Source organism: Pyxicephalus adspersus, chromosome 1, assembly GCF_032062135.1.
Source record: "Pyxicephalus adspersus chromosome 1, UCB_Pads_2.0, whole genome shotgun sequence".
In the NCBI taxonomy this organism is placed as follows: Eukaryota; Metazoa; Chordata; class Amphibia; order Anura; family Pyxicephalidae; genus Pyxicephalus; species Pyxicephalus adspersus.
Window position 1 is genome coordinate 131,717,166 of NC_092858.1, and position 25,001 is coordinate 131,742,166.

At 35.7% G+C, this 25,001-nt stretch overlaps 1 protein-coding gene across 1 annotated transcript in view; it reads left to right on the forward strand.

The window, feature by feature from the left end:
- PUDP (pseudouridine 5'-phosphatase) overlaps positions 1-9,170 on the forward strand; it is a gene marked incomplete in the record, with an annotated part of 142,964 nt that extends 133,794 nt beyond the window's left edge. Inside the window, 1 exon segment of the mRNA XM_072427419.1 lies at positions 8,931-9,170. Coding sequence (XP_072283520.1) covers positions 8,931-9,074 — 144 coding nt within the window.
- Positions 9,171-25,001: the final 15,831 nt, after the last annotated feature.

A 25,001-nucleotide genomic window follows, 5' to 3' on the forward strand; every position in this document is an offset into this window, starting at 1 on the left:
TGGGATTTGTTTTTGCACTCTTCACAGATTATTAGAATCAGGATCTGATTGTCAAATAAGTTGGAGGTGGGAAACATTTTCTTTTTAGCAACCTACATTTCCTGTAGTATACGGCCTTAAAATTTGTCCAAGCAGCTGTTCAGTTCTTACGGCAGTAAATCTGTGTTTGTGGTTCACAGTGAACATGTTCCAAAAAGTAACAACAAACTGAGCTCTTGAAAGTAGCACCATTATTTGGGTCCTTAACTGAGCTATGGAAATTGGCAATAGCATTCAGGTGCTAGACATTAAAAAGCTGACCACGCCTGTGCAGTGCCAGACTAATACCTGGGTATGGCACCATAAACACATGCCCACATTGGTTTCAGTTCGAAAACATTTATATGTTTATGCATTTACACCTCATTTCATAATGGCAAGGTGAACGACAATTACCTAGACCGAGCCTAACAAAGTCCACATACATCCTTAGATATAGAAGCCCGTTTTTGAAATGTCCAAATTGCCAGAGGCATTCAAGCTTTAAGGAAAGCTGCACTGACCTCTACTTCTGAAAATTTTATTTGCATTGCTATGATGGTAATCTTCTATTTCAATACTTTTTGAAACACTGACCCGAAACAAAAATAAATCAGGAGTTCTGATTTTGTTTGATTTGAGTTCTTGTCTCTAATCTGAATATTGGTTCTGAAAGGAGTATAAGGAGTATAAAAAGTATTTAAGGTAGAGGTATCCGGGCAAATAGCTTTCCTTGCATAGCAGTGATGGTTTCTATATATATAGTTATACAAGTTTCTTTAAAGAGTCCAATAAGACTGGTGCAAAAAACATGGTTAAATGCTGCAATGCTGGCACCCGAATACACATTTAAGGTAGCTGGCAATGCATCCAAACTGAAGAGCAGCCCAGGACTCATAGATTTTGTGTTTAAGGTATATGATCAAAATCAGGTGCAATTTTCTGTGTGTTAAGATAAACATGCTTGTTTTACACATGGTGGCAGGTTGCTTTATTGCTACACATAATATGAAAGGAACCTGCAACCCACTTTTACCATTTGCTTGCACTGCTTAGGTGTGGCTTACAATGTCATTAATATTCTGTGTAAGCAGTATACCCATGTTATATATGTTAGTTCAAAGCCATTGTAGCTTTTCATAAAAGATTTTCCAACATATTTTTTCATGTAGCTTTTAATATGACATGTAAAATAGGGATTAAAGGCATAAATGTGTCTTTACAAGCTTTAAAGTCCAAGCAGAGATCAGTATAACAGCACACTCTCCCTAAGGTTTAGAATGTTATGCCAGTCAAAAGAGTGAAATGAATAATTTCTGCAAACATAAAAACAATTGTAAACCTACGGCCATTAGGGAATGATATTTAACACTAAGCAGAATAGCTGGTATTTATAAAGCAACACCGTCTCTGCAGCACAAAACAGTGTCCACTGGGGTACAGAACAGCAGTATGTACAGCTATTAACAGTAATCCTAGATAAAGAGAACACATGTAGCCCATGCTTTATAGCCTTTCTCGAATAAAAGGTGTAAACGTTAGCTGTAACATCATAATTACACTAAGCTATTTTTAAAGTATCTTGTTGCTGATGGTAAAAGTGAAAGCAGTCATGCACTCCGTGCAGCTCTGCATCTCACTGATATACTATCCATGTAACAATAATGCGTGAAAGCAGGTTAACGTCTTGTTGCTGGTATAAAAAATGGTAACATTCCCTGGAATAAATCCTCATGGATCCTCAAATCGTTATGATTTTTTTGCTTTCTTCAACAGAATGCATGTAAAGACAGATTATTTCCCATGGTCATATATCGGAAAGGTAGTTATAAGCATGAAACACCTAATCCCAATTCTTCATAGATATATAGTGCTAATTTTCTGTGGCTGGGGCTCCCCTTGCTGTGTAAATCCACTTGAACTTTAGCAGTGTAAGTGTTTCTACAACATAAGTATTTTGGCTGCATTTGTTCATTTTTATCTCATAGCAAATCCTCATTTCCTAGCAAATCCTCATCCATATTCTGGGAGGACACCTTATGGGGACTCTCTGTAACAACTACTCCTCCATTTGAAAGTCTCTACCTATGGATGGCTTGGGTTTTCAATACATATACATGCTTCGACTGAGGTAACAGCAAATTAGTCTGAGATATTTTTCCCCTGAAGAAGCGGGTTTAATCTGTGAAATGCGTTGGGTTAAATTCAAATATCTGACTGCTACATTCTGAAGTTTTTCTTTTATTATCTAATCATTATACTAAGAAGCTGTGTCAAAGTAAGTTTCTCAAACATTGTGTTTGTGTTGTTTATACTTTTTGAAACCTGGTATTATCTTGATATATATTGAAAGGGCAATTGTTTTTATGATTTTTTTATTAATAAAGTTTGTATGACAATTTTATAATTTTATTATCAGTACCACTGAAACTCCCTGCTTTTTTCAACACCATGGTATGAATGTTTGAAGGCTCTTTGTTTATTTATTTATTTTGCAAAAGTGATTTCTAAAATGTGATTTACGCTTTGTCCCAAATATAATCTTGAAAAAAACAAACCGTTGAATGCTAACCTAATTTTGCATTTGTGTGTGTGTGTTATACACTTGTAGGTCACATCTAATATACAGGGTTTTAAAAGGAATAGAAAATCAATTACAGTCATAAAACTATGTTCAGTTTGGAGAAAACATGTCTTAGATGTAACTTAATTAACATGTTGAAATATATCCAAATCCTGCATAAGGATTTGGCAGATTGCATAATTATCTGAAAGATTGTACAAACAACAAGAGACATCAGCTGTCCATGGAAGAAAGAATTTTATTACCCATCAAGTTAGAAAGAAGTTCCCAACTGTAGAAGTGGTTACAGAGGAATTAAAATCTGGAAGTGTTCAAATAATCGCAAGCTGAAGGCAAAGAAATTATTTAAAAAGAAAACAGGGAATTGTGATTACATACCATTCATAAAGGTTTTTGTCCCCTGTCGTGTAAAATTGGCAACAGTTGCACAGTTACCTTCATTTGGATCAAAGCGAAAGTGAGGAACCTGGCTTTTTCAAGCCTATTGACTATGTAGCTATGTAACATGGTCATCATATTACATTTCCATGCCTTTATTGATCAAATGGTTTAAACAGTCTAGGTCGTTGATGGAAAAAAGTTTGTAAACCTCTGGAATAATGACATCTTGAGGAAAGGGTAATTGAAGCAAGTGATTTTAACGAATGAGTTAAATGTTTTAATCAATGCAGGTATACGTTTGAACCTATAAAACGATCACTGAATATCGGCTACCTGTTCCCCATAACAGAATTCTGTGTAGAATTGCTTGATCAAAGGAAGAGTTGTCGATGCTCAAAAGACTGGAAAATGTTACACGATTATTTTTTTAGGATTTGGACCTTAATTCTTGAAGAGTCAGATATATTCTTTGAATTAAAGGATCTGAGTTCTATTGTTACTCCTCCCTAAAATGTGAAGTCCCACAAAGACCTAAGTTAGGGAAAATTGTATAAACCTGAGGTTATAGCTACAGAATGTATGAATGAAGAACTTCCAAAATGTGTATTTGGGGAACAATTTAAAAATGTTTTAAAAATGTTTCAGAGGTGCTCAGATTCCAATTATACCCATATAGTAACCTGGCCTCCGATACTATATATGTAACATTAGTATAAGAGGAACAGCTAGTATGTTACTGAGATAGTGGGCGTTCTATGTCGTCAGGCAAATGTAGGGCCAAAAACAAGGATCTAAGAAACTGCCTGGTGTTCAACAGAGCACTCTGCAAGGCATATAGACATTGATGACTCCCTAGTTATGGTCCTAGTTAGCTTGGGAGCATCTGCAGGCAAAGTTGTGTTCAAACAGACAAAATATCAAGGCAGGTTGATAACAAGGATTGTCCAGAAACAGGAATAAATCACAAATGCATTCTAATCCTGAATATGGGACTTTTTAGTCCAAATAAACACAAATCATCTTTAAACCACATCATTAAAATTATTGTTTATTAAATGTAATTAAAAAAGCAAAATTGCTCATGTCATAAAATTCAATAATACATAATATACATCAATATTGATCTCCTAATGGGTAACCCGTCAGGGTAATCCCAATTTTTCTGTGCGTTTTGCGGAACCTAGTCCACTTCTTTAGGATATAGGAGTATACATACATACATACATAATATGAGTATCATTATATTGTTATAAATACATACAATATCTCCAAAACGTAAAATACATCAAAGCATTTGAATAAACTTCCATAGATGCTCCAGATATAGGCCCCAGCAGGGGGAACTTCTTACTCAAAATGCAATTATGCCATGAGCAATTTTGCTTTTTAAATGACATTTAGTAAACAATAATTTTAATGTTGTGGTTTAAAGATGATTTGTGTGTATTTGGCCTAAAAAGTACCATTATACAGATATTTATGTATGTGTATTTAATTTGCAGGTATGTAGCCATGTTACAGGTGGGGTTATTCTCTTTAATTGTACTACAGAAACAGGTAAAATCAGGTCAGGTGGGTAACAGGAATAGTTAAGACATTAGCAGAGGTCATTAACTAGTATCAGAGCTAAAGATCATGGATACAGGAACCTGCAAATAAATACAGAAATATTTGCTTAGGCAACTCCCCAATGCACTAAGCAGGTTTCAAAAGCTTTCCATCTCCTGACCTCAGAGGAAGCGTCCAGCAAGGGAAGAATGAGCACACCTAAACACACAGACAGCAAATAACCAGTGGTTTTATGGAGATTAGAAAGCTATTGCATAAATGAACATAAATCACATATGCCATATAAGTGGAAAACAGCAGACTGATCCTTAGAGACTCAGCTGCAACTTGAACTGTGAACAATGATATAGGTTGGTTCTGAAGACTGCAAGCTGAGGGAGAATATCAATTATCGTAAAAAAAAAATGCAGGTGTATTCTGCACATATAGCTTCTTTGTAATAAATGAACTTTTAGCTGTAACATCATAATTACTGGGAGCTTTTTTTTTATAGTATCTTTCTGTTGAAGATAAAAGGTAGTCATACACACAGCAGCCATGGAGTAACATTCTGGAGTAGATGTATAGGAGGTGATGTCTAGAAAAAAATCCTAATTGATTTTTGATTAAGTCTATGATTAAAGCGGCTTTTAACACGCAACATGATTTGCAACATGAAACCAAGATAAGATCATATATAAATATGAATTCCACACATGAATTTCAGCTAAAATCTGGTTCCTGCAATGTTACCTGTGACTCTGCAGCACCCAATAAATTCAATTTCTATGGCAAATGTTTCTGTATTAGCCTAAACATGGCAAGTAACTTACAAAAATGCTTTTTTAAATGCTTCCTACTTTTAGTACGCTTTAAAGCATACATTTTATGCCTGAAAATCCCACAGGTAATATATATAGTTTAACAAAGAATTTAAATAATACTCATTTTATTTTTTTTTCATTTGTCAATATATTGTATCATTTGTCAATATAAGTTTTTTAAACACTTTAATTTTTTTTTCAACAAACTTTATGGCTATTACAAAAGAATGAACAACCCCCTTTGTAATAGCACGGCATACCGTCACCAGTGAAGTTATAATTATCAGCTTTTCAGCTGCTGTGTAACATCTTTTTTACATTGAGTCAGTTTATCAATTTGATACCAGCTGGTTTCTTGCCTAGATAAACATCAGGTCAGGACAAAAAGGGTGCTGATTCTTTTTTATCTATGGTACATGCTAGGGAAGAGGATAACTACCACTCAGTCTAATATATTTTTATGTATACCTACATTTCCTTGATTAAAAAGCTGTTCTATACTGAGGGTTTAGGGTTCAGATGATGCAAGTTTTTATTTTATTTTTGGCAAAATTTGATAGATAGATAGATTGATAGATAGATAGATAGATAGATAGATAGATAGATGATAGACAGATAGATAGATAGATAGATAGATGACTTTATCAACTAAATTAGGTAACTATACTAGGTCAGGAGAAACTTTACATTACATTTTGGATGTTCTGCTAGATCAAGGGTGTCCAACTCTAATCCTTGACCTCAGGGAGGTTTCTGACACATTTTTAGTATTTCCCTTGCAGATTTTTCATAAGCTATGGTTTACAAAGTGTCAGAATCATGACCCCTATGTGGCCCCCAAGGACTGAAGTTAGACAGTCCATCAAGTTTACAATGAGAAAATAAAAAATATGTGAATGTATACGTCCAACCACAATTTTTTCACTGTATCATCCCATGGTGCCTCTTCAAAGCAGTTTAATGAGTAAAGTAGAAAAGGTTAAAGGAATACAGTACACAACCCAGAATTTTTTTTAAGCTGGGTGGGAAGAACTTTTAGGCAGGTGGAAGCCCCTGAATTATGACCCAACTCTTCAGTAACCACCCAAAAACAGTTGGCTGGTTGCTGAAAGATTCCGCATGGCGCACCCAGCTAAAAGGGGCAACCAAGGAGAAAACATAAATATAAGAAAATATTAGACAACCATGGGCAGTCCTGTGGCCATTGATTGTAGTACACTCATTTTCAGCTTCATCTATTTATTCTTAAACATATCATATCTTGAACATATAACAGTCATAGAAATGAACCAGGACACTGGTTATTTTTATTTTATTTGACCTAAATAGTTACAGGATTATAAAATATGTCAGAACGCAGACCTGAAATTAACTATTTTGCTACTAGTAATATACATTGACCATTTGACTATTGCCTGTATAGTTATAAATGGCAATGACCATCACAACTCAGGAGAGTGACTGGAATCAAATGTATTGCACCATCTTATAACTTATGTATATGTTCAAGTAATAGTGAATATGAGCCTTGTGTACTCTGACACATACCAGGGGGTTGGATTCAGAGTACTCTTAGAAGAATCACGAGCTAAGACTAGAGATGAACAAGCCAGATCACAGGGACAAAAAGATGAATCATCTACAGAATAGATTTTAGGAAGTTCACTCATCGCTTTTATAAACTATAATAAAAACATTCTCTTGAGATATATTAGAATGAAAAGAAGTAAATTAAGGAGTAGATTGACTTAAAGTTTTTATCTTGCTAAGTAAATTTCCAGAACTAAATGAAATTAATTCCCTCTTCTGTGAATGATTGAATAAACTGCAGGTTTGTAAGTACAATTTATTTAACCTCATTCTCTCTTCTTTTTACAAGCACAGAGTTTCCAAGGCCTGCTTTGTTGTGCAACTCACATAAAAGGACCACACAGTGCAATGCTCTCTAAAATATTTCTTGCAAGAATTACCTGCATGATATCATTGTGTTACCTTTAGCATGCAAGAATGGTTCTGCACTGCATCTCCTTGTTAAGCATTATGTACAAGAGAACACATGCAGAGCATTGATTCCTCACAGAAACTTTGTTAATCCACCTCTCCCCATTACCCAGTCTTTATTGGCTCTATTCTTTTTTAGATAGTCCATATAATTTATAAATGTTTCAAGGATGCTTTTATGAAGCCCAGCATTAAATTAGATAATCAGAAGTTATGTGTCTTGGTTAGAGAGTTTGTAGTATACAACTCTATTTTGATAAATTCTATTTTCAAATCCAACACTGGTTTTCCATGTTATGCTTTCCAAGGTAGTGGGAAACAAACAACATAGATCGTAAAATATACTGTAACAGTGACAAACAGTGTAACAAGGTGGAAGTATTTGTGGAACTACAAGTATCAGGAAGGGGTAAAGAGTGATACAAAACACTCAGGCCCTGCTTAATTAAAGGTTAGTACTTGCCTTTATTGGATGCATAGAATACAGCAAAACAGCAACAATACCAACAGCAAAATCACACAACTCCGTTTACTCCAGGGCTGCCAGCTATATGGATGCATTCTGTTTTTATTATAATGGTACTTCTATTACAACATATCAGCTCTGGATATGTTTGGTTAAATTATAGGGGGGGAAAGGGTGGGAGTTGCAAGAAGTATGCTGAGAAATTCACTGTAATTTTTAAAAACATCTTTTTTTTCTTTTTCTTCGTCAGTCTGTACAATACCTAACTACAAACTGTATAAACAGCATACATTTTTCAACAGAATATTCTTTAATTAGCTTCCACAATAATTACGTTTTACAAGGCGCAGTACACTTTTCAGACATGCCTAGGACAAAAAAACTGTAGAACTGTTAGACCTGGTTAAATGCACACATATTGCTGTATCCTTAATTCCTAATGGCAACCCAGTGCATTTAGGCACTTGGAGCCCAGCAAAACACTAACATGCATTATCTTGCATTTGCGTTCCCAAAATAGGGCAAGGTGCAGTTTTTCACAGTATTATTGTGCATTGGTGGCCCATACAGAAAGGTAATCCTGGCCTAAAGGCTGCCAGCTATATGGATGCATTCTGTTTTTATTATAATGGTACTTCTATTACAACATATCAGCTCTGGATATGTTTGGTTAAATTATAGGGGGGAAAAGGGTGGGGGTTGCAAGAAGTATGCTGAGAAATTCACTGTAATTTTTAAAAACATCTTTTTTTTCTTTTTCATCAGTCTGTACAATAACTAACTACAAACTGTATAAACAGCATATATTTTTCAACAGAATATTCTTTAATTAGCTTCCACAATAATTACTTTTTACAAGGCGCAGTACACTTTTCAGACATGCCTAGGACAAAAAAAAACTGTAGAACTGTTAGACTTGGTTAAATGCACACATATTGCTGTATCCTTAATTCCTAATGGCATCCCAGTGCATTCAGGCACTTGGAGCCCAGCAAAACACTAACATGCATTACCTTGCATTTGCGTTCCCAAAATAGGGCAAGGTGCAGTTTTTCACAGTATTATTGTGCATTGGTGGCCCATACAGAAAGGTAATCCTGGCCTAAAGGCAGCAGTGGCAGCCGGTATGCAAGTGATCATGATTCCAGATGAAAATCTAAATCGAGATTTAACAAAGAAAGCATCTCTAGTGCTTAAATCAATAGAGGATTTTAAGCCTGAATTATTTGGTTTACCACCTTACGATGAATAATTGAAATGAATGGTAGTGAAACATAATTGTCACTTCCTTCTGAAAACATAATTTGTTTAATCAAATAAAGGTTTTAACCAAAGATAAAGAAATAAATACATCTTTGTTCATTCCCTATTTTTTTCCTAATACTGACAACATAATTTTCCACAACAAACACGATCACTCAAAAGGTTGGACTTTTTATAGAGTCTGGAAAAGAAATAGCACCTATGCTTGATATGCCTGTGAAGGTTCTCATGTATGCAGGTCATTTTATTTCTAATATTTATTATTGAAGAATATTTGTAGCTCCCAAGCTGCCTCAAAAGTTTCAAAACAGATGGGGATCATCTTCAACATTACAAGAATAAGTCGAGTTGGGTGTGACTAAATATTACTAGAATTGCTAGACATACATTATTCAGCTTTATCTGTGTTTTTATCAAAGAGTTAGTCCAGACTCCAAATCAAATTTTAGGGAGCTCTGACGACAAATATTCACTTTAAGTACATAAACACAAAACAATGTTCATGATTTTCCCTTGAGGAAAAGCAATGTCATCAAAGTTCATTAACTCCAGGCAAATTCATAGATGGCATACGTACAGTATGTGGAAGGTATTGTACCTACCAAATAGATTGTATGTCTGTCCATTTATTCTTCAAATTTACACAGCCCTGCTATAATAGTTGGACTGGATTGATCATGTTTCTCTTTTACAATAAAGAAATACAACTAAGTCTTGTCTCTACTCCTAGCCCTTGAATGGGCAGTGAATGAGAAGCAGCAGACATGTGCTCATCTCTCTTTCAAGCAGTTGTATTCTACAGAGTTGCAAACTTGATTGTACTTCTGTCTCTCCTAATCTTCCATGTGTTGTACAGGCTATTACAAAAGGCTGCTGTTAAGTCATATTCAGGTAATGTAGATATTGGCCTAGAGGTAAGCTTTAAAGCCATCACTAAAAGCGGGACACCATGGAGAGATGGATCATTTTAACACAAGACTTTGTCTGCCTTCCATCATAAAGAAAATGACAGCTGGAGAACACATAATCGGCTAACATATGCAAGACTATTGATTAGCTAATATGATCTTATCTTAATTATAAGTCAATTAATATGGTAAATTGGAACAATAGTCAAAATTTCTTCTCTATCCTATAGCTGCAACACACCATATTTACTTCTGGGAACATAATCTTTTAAAGAAAAGTACCTGAAAGGGTTAAAAAGTTTAAGAAAAAAAACGGTTGAGCCAGCCAAATCCTGAGCCCAGGGAGCCCTTGACCAGGGAGTGTGCTAGATCATTTAGTCCAGATGGGTGTTTGTGTGCTGAGGGGTGTGTATGTTATTGAGCTATAGCAGCACTGAACACTGGAGTGTGACAGGAGAAAGCATCATTTTCACTGAGCTATTTTCACTTGAACATTTGTCATAAATAATAAGATGGCAGGATACAGGAGTATAAAGAGATAAAAATGTGTAAGACTACACTTAAATCATTGGCTGGAACAAACTTTAGGCATAACTTTTTTACCAAAAAGAAGCAAAATGAATTCACTGCCTTATATATATATGTTTTTAAGATTCCCATTACCTTTGGCTTCTAAATGGGGGAAAATTACTTTCAATCTTTTTTTATTTTTTTTAACAGCTGTCCATTTTTAATTTTCAAGCAAGCAATATCAGTCTCATTCACTTTATTTCAACAAAAAAAGAAAGAAAGAAATCTGCAGCATTGAGGTAAGACGTTTTGATATCTCAAGTGTTCAATGTTCTACTTGTATAAAAATTGATGCCTTTGCAGTCTTCCTGCTGGTTTCCAAATAATGGGTTTCCTAATAACTGTAGCCACCACTGTAGTGTTGTGTTTTCTGTAATCGATCTCAAGTTGTTTAAGCAACACTTTCTTATATGTATTCAGGAAAACCTTGGCAGATATCCATTGCCTCCTGTAGTTTTCTAAACCATTCCAATGATATATGTACTGTACTGTCTGATAAATTCTGTAATGTTTGATATTTCAGCATTAATCCAGCCATGTTCAGTCTTGTCAGGAAGTATCATATTCAGCACAATACATCTTCGTACATAATATTCTCATAATTATGTTCTGTCCTAAGCTGTTACTTATATCCTTTGTTTATTGTGGTTTCTTATTGTGGAGCAATTATCTGAACGTATAAAATATACTTTTTATATTCAGATGAAACAAAGCTTGGCTGTCACGCAGCAACATTTAAATATTGTCTTAGATCAGTCTCATCCTAAAGGGATTTTCTGCTTTACCTTGATATACGTCAAATCCCTATTTGAGCATTTTGTTCCCTGAAAGATAACAATTGCATTTTCTTCAGGATACATTTTTTCATGTAATCATTCCCCATACACAAGTTTCCTTACCCTACTCGGATCTGATTGTCCTACTCAGTAGGGTGGGTAGAGACTGGCATGGTGCGGAATGCATCTGACAAATACACCCTGTGAATGACTTAAGAATATCGTGTGTCTTTTAGCATATTTCAAAGTACATTTTATTTTCTTTCAAAATGCCTGACACTTTTCACTTAAAAATTTCTCATGCAGTGATTTCTTTCTCAGGTCTGCTTGTTTAGAGGCCTTAAAAGAAGTACATCAAAGAACACACAAAGAATGTTTCCAGGTCAATACATGTGTAGGGGTAATATTTTATGAAAAGAAAAAAAAGCCAATAGGCTGTGTTCTGTCTGCCTTGCTGCAGTGGTTAATGGAAGGGGAAACTGTTCTTCCACCACCTTGCTAACACCTATTTAAATGTATTGCTTTGAAAAGAACCACAATGGACAGCTCAACAGAGAGTGAGATGGTTTGCACACAACGCATCTACTCAACTTTCCCTGTGCAGGGGAAAATACAGAAACTCTAATAGAAAAAAGAATAAATGGTTACTTTGACAAGCCATTGACTCTGATTTGAGTACTTGTTTGCAATAAGGAGCTGTCTTATTTTGTTTTACAGCAGCTGAGAGCACATCTTATTAGGCATATTTCTTCCTTGTGAAACTCCTAATTAGTATATGTTTCATTTATCTTGGTGATGATCCAATTGTTGCATACATGCTAAAAGCATGCTAATGTCTCCAGGCTTTATTTTATATATTTTTTTAAAATGTAATTTTTTTTTAGTTTTTTTGTAAATAATAAAGAAAAAGTACCGAGCTTTATTTTTAAAGGTCAGAAGCAGGGATCAGGTTCATTGTATTTTCTCTAGCTTGTTAAAATAAAATGCAGGGACACTAAGGAAAAAGAAGTCCCGCTGCACCTCCTATATATTAGTTGGAATTGCACAGGCAAAACTTGCTTGTTTATTTGTGCCTAAAACACATATATTCAGCATATATACTTAAGTTTTTGGCCTGAAAATGCTATTGGAAAAAGAATATTTGGTTATACTTGGGTTCCACCACTAGATGATGCTATGTCCTCATGTAAAGTGCATAACAAACTTATTGCTGTCTGAGACATTTTTAAAGTTTGTTACACACTTTACATAAGAACACAGGACCATCTACTGGTGGCCACAAATAATGTACAAAAGATCATTTAAGAGCAAGTAATGAATTTAAAAGCAAAAAAATGTAATCTAAAAATGGTGGAAAAAGATAGAAAGCCTATATTAATATTAAGTGGTAAATACATGTTTTAGAAAAAACACTAATGCTGTTTTTATTCACAATAATTTTATTGTGTCTTGGGTTTGTACTCATTGTAGCCAATGTGTTTTTTTTTCAGGTAAAAGTTGTATATATAGGATTGGTTATTTATAGGAATATACAGTATAGATGTGCCAGAGTGATATCTGTTCTACTTCCTCCATTACTGGTGCTGGGAAAGAAGGCACCATCTGCTTGTTGCAATTAGGGTGAAACAGATGTTCCAGATGGCGTCTTGGGCACTCCTTTTTGTTTTCACATTTTCGTTCCCAGTGAGCTCGATAGGGGCAAATCTTGGAGCCTTAAGCTACGCACACACATCAGATGATTCTCATTCGATTGCCATTTCAGGACTGGTATCAGACGAGAACCTGGTGGATCCATAAGCGACAAATGATCAGATTACAAGTAAAGGGTGCCACTTGCTCATTCTCCCCCTCCCCTCTCCATAGAGCAGAATGACGCTGTATGTACAACACTTGGTCAGGCATCTTGCAGCCTTTTGTCATTGGAAAGATCCTTTCCAATGACAAAAATCTAACGTGTGTATGTTCCCCCTAGTGTGGACAAAATTCAATGAGTTCCACAGTTTACCTGGATTTGTTCATATTGTGAAAGTGACAATACCGCAATAGCTTTTATCATTGAAATAGGTAAGAATTGATGGCTAAATGTAAGTTTAGCAAACTGCCAATCTGTAGTTTAGTAAGGTAGCTCAAGAAGTATGCAACATCAGTCATTCTCCATTTCCAACATTTGGCCACTACAGGTAAGAGGACCTGATTTAAAAAACATTATGTCTACAACTTTATTTAATACAGTACATTTATAGGTGAATTGTGAGTTATTAAATTGTGAAGCCAAGACTTACCAAGTCAAAATTTTACCACTCATCACTAGCCTGTACCTGTAGAGTAGTGCTGCAAGGTAGATTTGGAAGATAATTGCTCCCTATAATAGTCTCTAACCTGCCCTGACCATGCCACTGAAAAAACCCTCCTTCGTTGCTGCTCTGCTTTTCCATCAGATATTTATCATAGTAGTTATGGCGCTATTTTCTTCATCTTCAGCATCTGAAAGGAGTAATGGTTACATATTCAATTGACCAAGATCATTCCCTTGAAGAAATTCACAAATTATTTGACCATATAATTCTACTGACTGTTTATGGCCAGTTTGTGTGGCCATCCTGTGATTTGCAGAAAAGGAGGAAAAGTGGACATTGACAGCAGAAGCAGAAAACTGGTTGCTCTGTGCGTGGGTGGAAGAAAAAGGCTGAGTCTACTACAGGGGTGTCAAACTCAAAGGGGGCCAGAGGGCCAAACCTAAAAACTTAGACAAAGTCGCAGACCAACCTTGAAAAATTTTCCTTCTTATTAGGTATAAACCCTTTTCATATGGAAACAAAGAGCTTTTCCTTCACATTCAAATTAGAACAAGCTTATAATAGAGAAGTAGGAATAATTTTTTTTTTTATTATTTAAGAAAAAAAACGTATGCCTCTTTCTCCATTTGTAGCCTTTTGAGTTAAATTTCATTGGTAGCCTTTTGAGTTAAATTTCATTGGTAACCTTTTTGCACAGGCTAACAATGATATTAACAATATTCTTCTATGAAAATCCAACCATTCAAGTCCATGCCTTGGAGTAATAAGAAAAAGTACAGCTGAGGGGGAGTGCTGGAGTTGCCAGACGCGGTCAATGGGGAGCTAAATCTTATGAGTGGCCCGCCGCTGAAACTCCCTCTTCATTGAAATAGTGCCGCTACTAAAATTCCCTGCATTATTTGTGTCTTTAAAACAGTCCAATGAGGGGCCATGCATAGGCAGAGAGCCCGCTGGTCTATAGACGCGAGTGATGCCGGGAATTCTAGTAGCAGTGATATTTCAATGCAGGTGCAGTTCATAGTTAGGTTTCCTTTGAGGCCCAAAAAAAAAGGGCGTTGGGGGCCAGATTTGGCCCCCGGGCTAGAGTTTGACACCCCTGGTCTACTTCCTCATGTTCTTTGGCTATATAGCATGACGGTCCTTAGAAAGAAAAAGCAGAACTGCTACATAGAGTGGCCTGATCACCTCCTTGTCTTGCAAAACCTGCTCATTCACTATTCATTTGCCTAAATAAGTATTGTCTCCTACTTTAGGCCTTCTTGACATTTTTTTAATAAATGTTATGTAGTTCACTCCAATGTAATCCACAGTAATAAAGCATAGTATTGCTTTCCCCACACTGCACTGGCAAGTCTTTGACAAATGGCCAAAGGCCCCATTATGTCTTCTAACCTTCTTGACTACAGTTGAAAGGAAGCATTCAATGGCAGCACTTAGACGGAAAGCAAGAGAAACCGCTCAAATAGCCAAACAGGATTGATGCAGTGCACGTGTGCTAACATGAAAAATGTTGACAAAAGATCGGATAAGAATAAGAGTGACAATGAGATGAAATTCTTTTACTGTCCACTTACAGACTAGTATATGTTTTGATAATGCATTGTGCTGCACATTAACTATTATTAAAATCGTTTGTAGAGTCACACTGAGAAGTTGTTTTAGTCTCTTAGCTCTTTCTATAGCATTGTGAAGAATGAGCAGACTTTGGAGAGCAAAGGGCTTATACTTGTTCTGGTACAAATATCTACCAACCATTGTCTGTTAGTCCACATTAAAGTGATTACAGGGAAAGGCACAAATTACATGTGTTACCTTATTCTTCCTAACAAGCAACTCTAAATAGGTAAATCAATAGATTACAACATTATGGCTTATAGCAAGGTCTCTAGTTGGATAATGGAGTATGTGATGTATATATTTTATAAAGACAAAATCACTCACCTGTAAACGTTCCTTTTACTTATGTAATTTTAAAATACATGCAATGGGTACACATGCACACCAAGAATAACTAATTTTGTAAAATGAATGCAAATATTCAGAATACATATTCTTTAAATAAAAAAAAATATGGCTTACATTTATAATACAAAAAGGTAATACAACGTATTTGTTCTATGTACGGAAAAAAACGAGAAAATATTATCCAGTGGTCAGAGAACCTCTTGATTTATTTTATATTTAATTTAAAAGGGCTATTTAACATTCCATCACCATAATGTAATTTATCGTTATCATCAATGAGTCCCAAGAAGGAGAGTAATGTTGCTTCTAGATGAGTGAGATGCAGCATTTTGCTGTCGTCAATATATGAGTAATTAGTTTGGCTCTGCTTGGGATATGCTCCAGAGGTTTAGCTAGCAATAGGAATGGGGGATTAGGATCAAGCTTAATGTCAATCACCTGTTCAATTATACTGACAACAGCCAGTAAGAAACAATAGTAAGCAAGGGAAAAAAATATGAAATTGGATCCGCTGTTGGTTGCAATTCCTTCAACATTGAAGAGGAACAGATCCAGAAGCATCTATTTTGTGACAGTGCAAATTGAGGTCTTAGCCTCTTTCTCCCATAAATCAAACCATTCATCACTGGAACCAATCTTCTGCTCTTTGGTTTAGAAGGAGAGTGAAATTCCCCTACAAAGCTATATAACATAGGCATTAAAATTGACAGCCTCAATTTAAATTTATTGATGTATGCAAATGTAGCAAAAAGGAATCTGGAAAGATTTTGTGTAAATTATTTTAAAAATTGGGAAAAAGGAAAAAGTGCAAATGTCTGCAGCTGTACAGATATATACTTCAAATATAAAAGTTTAAAAATGCATTTTACCAAAAATGCATTGTATACATTTTTAGGAAATGTAATCATGTAGCTCATTATTCTGTGACTGGTTATATTTAAGTCTGTGGCTGGTAGTTGCAACTTGAAAGGAAGCCTAATAACATGCTATACCTAAGTGCTTCTCTGTAGTCTCCTTTGTTCTAAAATTTTACTAAAAAGTTCTCCCATTGTTGAATTTAACAAGGTAGTAGTCTCCAGCCCTAAAAATTGATGAATCAGGGGCACTAAGTCATTGTGCTGAACAAGAATGCAGCTAATACAATTAGTGGTAAATCAGATTAGATCTGCATACTTGCTCAAGGTCAATGATTTTTAAAGTCTGTTTGTTGAAGTATTTGGAAAGGTATAATAACCAGGAAGCTATCAAGAAGAATTCAGTAAGGGTAGAATTTGTGTTTTCCCAGAACAAGCAAAGCTATCACTAAAACAAAATAACACTGACCTTTAAAAGTGGAATGCTGTCGATCCCTCTGTGATCTTAGACCAGTTGGTCCTGTCTTGTCCCATTTCCACTCCTCATTCTGGCGCAGACTGTATACTAGGCACCTCCATCCTCCTCTTCTTCCAGGTTCTTCTTCCTACACCACTCAATCCTGCACTGTTCTGGTGTGAGATCAGGTAACATTTTTCAGGTAACCTTCTGCAAAATATATAAAAGTGCTGATCTCACTGCGATTGCGATTACATGTATTACCTCCAACCAAAAAATTATTATTTTTATATAAATAACTACTCTTGGTTGGAGGCAATACATGTAACCCTTGCTTGTGAAGCTTGTCACTGCAACACTAATATTGGGGGAAGAGGGTGATTCAGTCCATGTGGCCTCCCCCCTGTTTCTGGGACCATTTTTGAGAGAATGACCCTGATTTATTAAAGTTCTCCAAGGCTGAAGAGAATACACTTTCTGAACTGAAGCTTGGTGATCTGTAAAACATGGAATGGATTTTTTAAAACTTTTTGCTATTTGCTAGCAAATGTTTTGAATCCTGGACCAGATCCATTCCAGGTTTGCTGGATCACCCAGCTTCACTTTTGAAAGTGTATTCTCTCTTGCCTTGGAGAGCTTTCATAAATCAGGGCCAATGTATGAGGCTCCCAGGTGCCATCCCATTGCCTCGGGAATGATTTCAACTACGCATACAATCCTTTAACAAATGACCACTCACTTGCTTATGAATTACCATTTTAGGAAACCTCATACCATAGATGGCTCTCCACACCCATACTATACCCAGAAAGTAAAACTAAAAAAAGGGTAAATTAAAATAAGTGGAGGGTGGAAATCTTTTCCCTGATCGAAACTCTTTCCCACCCCCACCTACCTCTACACTTGCTTTCCCCACCCACTATTTACCTTATACACCTATTTCTGCCTTCACCACTCCCTGACCTAACCCCCCCTTAAACCTTTAACCCTATCCTGCCTTGTTCAGCCTTCTCCCACCAGTCATGCTGGCCCTACACCTAGCTACCTCCATTAACAGGCTTCTGCCACTTCTTTAAAGCAACATGCAGTTTCCTGTTTCTGTTCTGGACTGTTGTACATTTTTTTTTTGAGAATACAAATATATTGTACAAAACATACAAAAAGCTATTAAAAAGCCAACTGTTGTATACATTTTATAGCTATTAAATGAGTAACAAAGTTGATTGTTGAAGATTTTGAAAAGGGCAATACAAACGTATTGTAAAAATTTTAAAATATTTTAATATAATGTCAACATTATATGTTTTTTAATACTTTGTATTTAATTTTTACTTTTTTCTCTCTTTTTTTCATTCTTTTTCTCTTTTTTCTTTTGTCTACATTGACATATATGATATAGATGATATTGATATATGATGATATTATATATATTCATTTAAAATTATTTAAGAAAAAAAGTTTTTGTAAATAGTCATCAGAGCACCACATCCCGCAAATATAACATTATTCAAAAACAAAAAACTGTGATGATTAAGGTACAATAATTTTTTATAAAATAATTCAAGAATTTTATTTTATGCGTCACACTTACCTTTTCCTCACCGCAGACGTCTCTCTCCTGTGCATGCGGGCAGTTCTGACACTGGGCGTGCCTGCGTTTTCAAGCTTTATCAATTTCGTCCAATCTGCTGGCCAATCAGAAAATAGCCTCTTGACCAGCCCTGGCTATTTAGCTAGTTTACACACTGCACGTCGTGTTCGTGCAACGTATCTCCATTGTGTCGAGCTTCTAGTTCTGTTGTCTAGTTCCTGTTCACCTGGTGCTTAATTTAGTGTTTGCCCTGTCCAGCTCAGCTAACTACTAGTTGTCCAGTCTGTTGTCCAGCCAACTTCCCTGTGCTGTTCCAGTGTTCCTGTCTGTCAGTGGATATTCCCTGAGTCACCTGTGCCTCCTGTTGCTTCCAGTGTTTCCTGTGTTCCCCGTGCCCTCTGTGTCACTAGTGTCTATCTTCTGGATCTCTAGCAATTGACCCCTGACATGTGACCTGACCTCTTTTGCTTGCTGCCTGCCTCGACCCTGGCTTTCCTTGACTATCCTTCTGCTTTGTAATTAGGTACTGTGTTTTGCCCACCTTGGTGTGCCCAAGGACCGCAACCTAGCAGTAACCAGCATCGCAACATCCTCACCATCAGAGGCTCTGGAGAAGACCTAGTTAGTGCTTAGACTCTGCGCCTTGGCCCTTCTCAGGGCTCACACCACCTCTGTGCAAGCACCCCCTAGTGGTCCTGTCTCTCCGTGCGTGAGATAATGCACATTAAAAACATTTCATATGAACTTCCACAAAGTCCAAGAATATGCAATAAATTAATTTTTATAAATTTAAAGGACATAACAACTTTTATCATCCTTCAAAAGATAAACGCATACCACATTTCAATGCATTTTGTGATATTTTATTGTACACTTAAAATTCTAAATAAAATAACAGCATATTTCTTTAGTGTTATAGAGTCTTTTAGCATAATTCTAGCTCCCAACATAAACACAAAGTTGTTGAATATTCATCTACACAATTCTAAATTGGTTCATAGGTTTCTAATGATGTTTTTTTCAAGACCTAATGTTACTCTCAACAATTTTGGTTATTCAATCCACGTGAGCAATTATATTGCTCCCGTGGATCTTGCAGTATGTATGTGCATGCTGGCAGGGAAGAATCTCATATGTTTCCATCTAAGTGGACCAGTCACTTCTTAGCTATAATAACAAAACTGCAAAAGACAAAGGCTGTGTTTCCTGGGAAAGCCATTTACCAGCTGAAGAGTCTTTTGATCCAGAAAAATACACTGAGCTGCTATAGTTTCTTTGAGATAGTGTTGTGATTAGGGGGGAGTTCTTCTCAGGGGGTTTGCACCAGGACAAATGCAGTCATCAAAGCAGCATAGTGATGCCACTCCTTCAATTCTGTTGATTTTGGATGGCCTGTGGAGCCTCAGTATGGTTTTTCTGATCTTTTTTCTTGCCTCGCTCACTCTACAGATTCTGCTTGGAAAGATAACGCCTAAATTGTGATGGCCCATGAAAGCAACAGACACTACTTAGCTGGGTTTGTTGCAGATGGTTTTCTACTGTTTGTTAGCTTTATAATTTTCACATGAATTGTACAAAAAAATGTCTGTATTTGATTATTTCAAGTTACCTTGTATCAACTAAAATATATGTAAAAAATACGCCAGCATGTCTGAACTCTTTCTGAAAATGCTAATTGTCTGAACACAAAAATTAGATTATTGACTTATCTTGCTTCTTGATTTTAGTGGGTTACTCTGAAACAGTGATGAGATTTATTTTTGTTATATTTTTGTTATATTTGCAAAGGTGGCACATTTACCCAAAATCAAAAATTAAACGTTTTAGGAAAATGCATTTTAATTTATTGGTTATATTAAACATTTTAAATGATATTGGAGGATTGGAGTATGATTTTAACTACAAGAGCACAACTGCCAACTTTGATTTACCTAAATTTTCATAAATAATTCAAATTTTTGCAACAAAAAAATACATTGTAGTAAATAGGAAGGGTGACATTCGGTTCATTTACGTAGTTTTAAGAAATGCAATGGTCAAATATGCTAGTTTTATTTTTGTTCCAAAAAGGCACTAGTGAAATGCAAGGGCGTGGTGTTAACAGACAGTTAATTCCTTTTAAGCTCATTTCAAGTTAAGACATCAGCATGTAGTGTTAAGTTACTTTTTGAAAAACATATGGGTCCTAATTCAATAAAGTTTTCTCCTGAGTTTTCTCTCAGGGATGTTTACTCTTATTTACAAAGACTTTTGCAGCATCTAACAAGTGAAAAAGTACGAAAGAGTAGGTATGAAAAGTAATATCTAACTTCAGTTAACTTGGGACAACTTATTTTACTACGCTGGGGGCTGAAAAGTTATTTTTTATTGCAAAATCAACTCCTGTGAGAAGCATTTTTTTGTTTCATTTGTTTTTATTGGTATTTTCCTTGTCACAATATTCAAATAACCAAAAAATATACATTTATTGCAGCATAACATAATGTAAGCTTAAGAAAAAAAGTGGGGAGGAAAGGGGAAAAAACTGGTAAATACAGCATCAAAGGAAACATATGGTACATAGCGTTAGTTGTAATGCATACATAGATTGGTTCATAAAAGCACGGTTCTCTTTAACATTGACATTAACATACATTCAGATCTATTGAACTAGAACATGAACTTTTGACCATGGTAGGTGATCCAGCAATGCTTCATGCAGATCATATTCCACTCAGCTGAAATAGGGACATACTGTATATTTCCCAACTTGCCGATATAGACTTTTATGTGGGTCATAAGGAAAAAAAAACGGGGAAAGGCAAACACAGCCTACATTTTCAGGGTGGGGGGGATGAATAGGGTGAGAGGTTATTTAGGGGTTTATACCATTATGGGGAGAGATGAATTTGCACCCTCAATGCAATGGGAGAAGTGTTTTAAAAGAAAAAAAATAAGATGATAACTTCACACAAACATAACTTTATTATTATTATTATTAGTAATAATAATAAACAGGATTTATATAGCGCCAACATATTACACAGCGCTGTACAATAAATAGGGATTGCAAAACTTTACAAGAATAAAACATTTTTTCAACAACCCCCCAAATCTCCACTCATCTCTACTTTCAAAGTTTATATGTTAGATTCAGCCAGGTAACTATCATGTTAAGAAGGAGATAAGCAAAGGTAAGTTTGATCCCCCTGCGTGTGGCCTGGATTCAGTCCCTGTCAGCCTTCAAAAAAGAGAGCTCTGTTTGAGGGAATCTTGACAGTGATTAACCAGAAGATCAGACACATATGCATTGGTTAATGGGTAATTGTCCCTTTTAGTTTATTTGCAGAAAAGATAGTGGTAAATGTCCAATGACCTTGCGGATAAACAGTAGAGGCAATTGTCCAATGACTGGTCAAAAAAGAATGCTGGTAAATGTCCAATGACTTTACTTATAACAGTGGTGATAATAAATTGCAGACAAACCTTGGAGGTCATACACGGATGATCAGATGGAGAGCGGAGGATGCATGAGTAGCGAGGAGCAGGAACCAAGAATCAGGAAACAGGAAACAGGAAGTTGTCACTTTTTTTTTTTATGAAATCAGGCATTTGATCCATGAAATCAAAACCAGATGGCTTTTAAAACCCAGATTTTTAATTTACTATTATTTTTTTTTATTATTATACAATTATATAATAAAATAGTTGAAATTATTAAAAAACATACTTTATTATTATTTTTATTATTTTTTGTTACTCTAAAATGTGGTTTTATTTCTGTGTCACTACATGAGAGATTTCTCTCACTCATAATCACAAAGTATTGTGTCTTGTCACTGTCACTTGGTAAAACTATAGCCTCTCCAGTCAGTACAAATACAGCAATAAAAACATGACAAAGTACTTAACCTTTCTTTATCTAAAACAAAAGTTCCCCTAAAAAGATTTTTTAGGAGTATAAGTGTTAAGAACAAAGAAAAAACACTGTTTATCATTTTATTTCCTTGCTTTACAGTATTAAATTTGGCCTGAAGTTACAATTAAATTTGTAAAAATATCCTAAATATATTACATTTACACATGGCCTAGGTGAAATTATTTGCTGTCCCTGTATTGGAGACTTTTAAATACTCAGCTTGGGAATCACATAGTTGCATCTCATCTCATCCAGCTAACCCGCAATTGCTCTGCTCCAGGATTGAAAACATTTGCTAACAAATAGCAAATGACTTTTAAGAACTCCATTCCAGGTTTGCTGGATCACCCAGCTTCACTGATGAAAGTGTATTCTCTCCAGCCTTGGAGAGCTTTAATAAATCAGGTCCATAGTGTACAAGAACACTTGAATAATAAAACAGGTATTCTGTCCACCACCTTTGCTTCTGTACCCCTATTTGCAGTCAAGTAAAAACTAACGGCTATAAGATTTGGCATTGTTCAAACATAGGATTAGCTGAACTTTAAAGATGGCTAAATTTACTGTTGACACTGATCATGTACCCCTATGACAATTATGAAAAGATTAAACATATAGAAGGAATTTACAGAATCATTGTAACTTGTTATGTATCCTCATTTCAGGCTGTGCAGTAAGGAACATTTTTTTAGCTATTTTAGCAGCATAGTTGTATAACCCTCAGAGACTCTGATCATCCTCCAGCACTGAACTGAATTATGTGCACCTAACACAAAATCACAGAGTGGCTTCCCAGTGAAAATGGCCCAAAACCCATAGATGTTTGTAGTAAGAAAAAAAAATTAAACACAGAGGTATTTCATGCCGTATTATGGTAATGGTATTGTCATGATTTGTCATGAATGGTATTGTCATTGTTCTTCTGCAAGGCTTATTTTTTTTCTAAAAAATGTTAGACTATTTTCAGATTTTCCTTTCTAAAGGGTTGCTATGGGTCTAGGGACTTTAATATTGAAGGACTGAAATCTGAAATGCTAAACAAAGTCTGGTGAGCTGTAATTTCAAAGTTAAACATTAGTTCCATGAATAGATGCCCCTTTATTTCCAGTCAAATTCAGTCTAAATCTCCAGTTCCTAATAGTGTAATGATAGATATAGAAATGCATTGTATTTGGACCAATGTTAGTAGGGAGGTTGTTTGGAGGCTTTATAAAAGTTTTGCTATGAAGCCTCACTGTATATAACTTGCAAAAGATATCAGAGCTATTATAGTAACATGGATGGAATATTGGATGGTTTTTGAACAACTGTGCTTTCTTATATATAATAGTGATTTGTTTTTTATCACATATACAGTAACATTAAATAATGAACTAATCATTTTCCCAAACTTAAGGTAAAACCTTTGGATAAATTGGTACCCATCCATATAAGTGTCTTGTCATACTATGGACCAGGCACCACCAGATGGTATTATCAGATTGCTTTCACAGTGTCCAGATATCTCCAAAATCCAGGCAGCTATGTATAATAGCCTGCTCTGAGGTTTGGAGACTCAAAGATGCTCTCAAAGAAATCTAAGAATGCAAACAGGCACCTAGAGTTGGTTGTATATAGTATGGATTGGTTGAGAACAACCCACAGAATCGATTTTACTTTAAGATAAAAATATATTATTAAAAACATAAGAAACAAAAGGAAAGCTGGCTTGCTAATACCAAATCCTGCAGCATACTTTTGATTTGGATGCTTAGGAGCCGAAGGTGTACAAGCAAATAATAAAAATGTATCTTTTGTTTATGGTTTTTATTTTGAAGCTAAACTCCAGGCAGACAATAGCATTTAAAATGTACCCAGAGATGCTGAAAAAAAATATCATATCTGGATGTTAAATCTTTCAGCGCTCTTTATTTTGTCAGAATCAGTGTTGAATAAATAAATAAATTTCCTTGATGTTCTGATGGGTCCGCAAAATTACGGCGAAATTTCTCGAAACCATCGGAAAACACTATAGGAGGATTATCGTGACTGCATTCATAAATAGAGCTGTGGGAATCCTCCTGTCAGTAAGCGATCCCTGAGCACTACAGGTTAGAATGTAACCAAGCCCTCATTCTGACCTGTAGAGTTTCTCTATCCAGGAACACTGGACTCTCTTGGATCTCTATCCAAGAACACATACAACTAGTAATGGGCTGCAAGAACAGTCAGCTCCGCTCCCCAAATTGGTCTTGCAGGTCCCAAAAATTTGGTCTCGCCGTCGGAATTTTCAAAGGCCGTTCTCGCCTACATGTTTGGTACACGAGAATGGCCAAATTCGCTGCGAGACTTAATTTAATAAGTTCGCTTGCTCTTCACTAGTGTTGAATCCTGAGGCCAAACTGACCGATGGTTTGTAACAGCCAAAGTTACTTTTGATTGAATACTACCAGTAATAGCGTATTTCATTAGATATATTTTAATTGACCAGTAATACTGTAACAACATTTAGTTAGCTAAAGCCCTCTTTTTAAGAAATCATTCCCAAGCTTTACTTTGTGTATGTGTATTTTTTGCTTCTACATTTTTTAATGTGCAACATTTAAAATAGACCAGCCAAA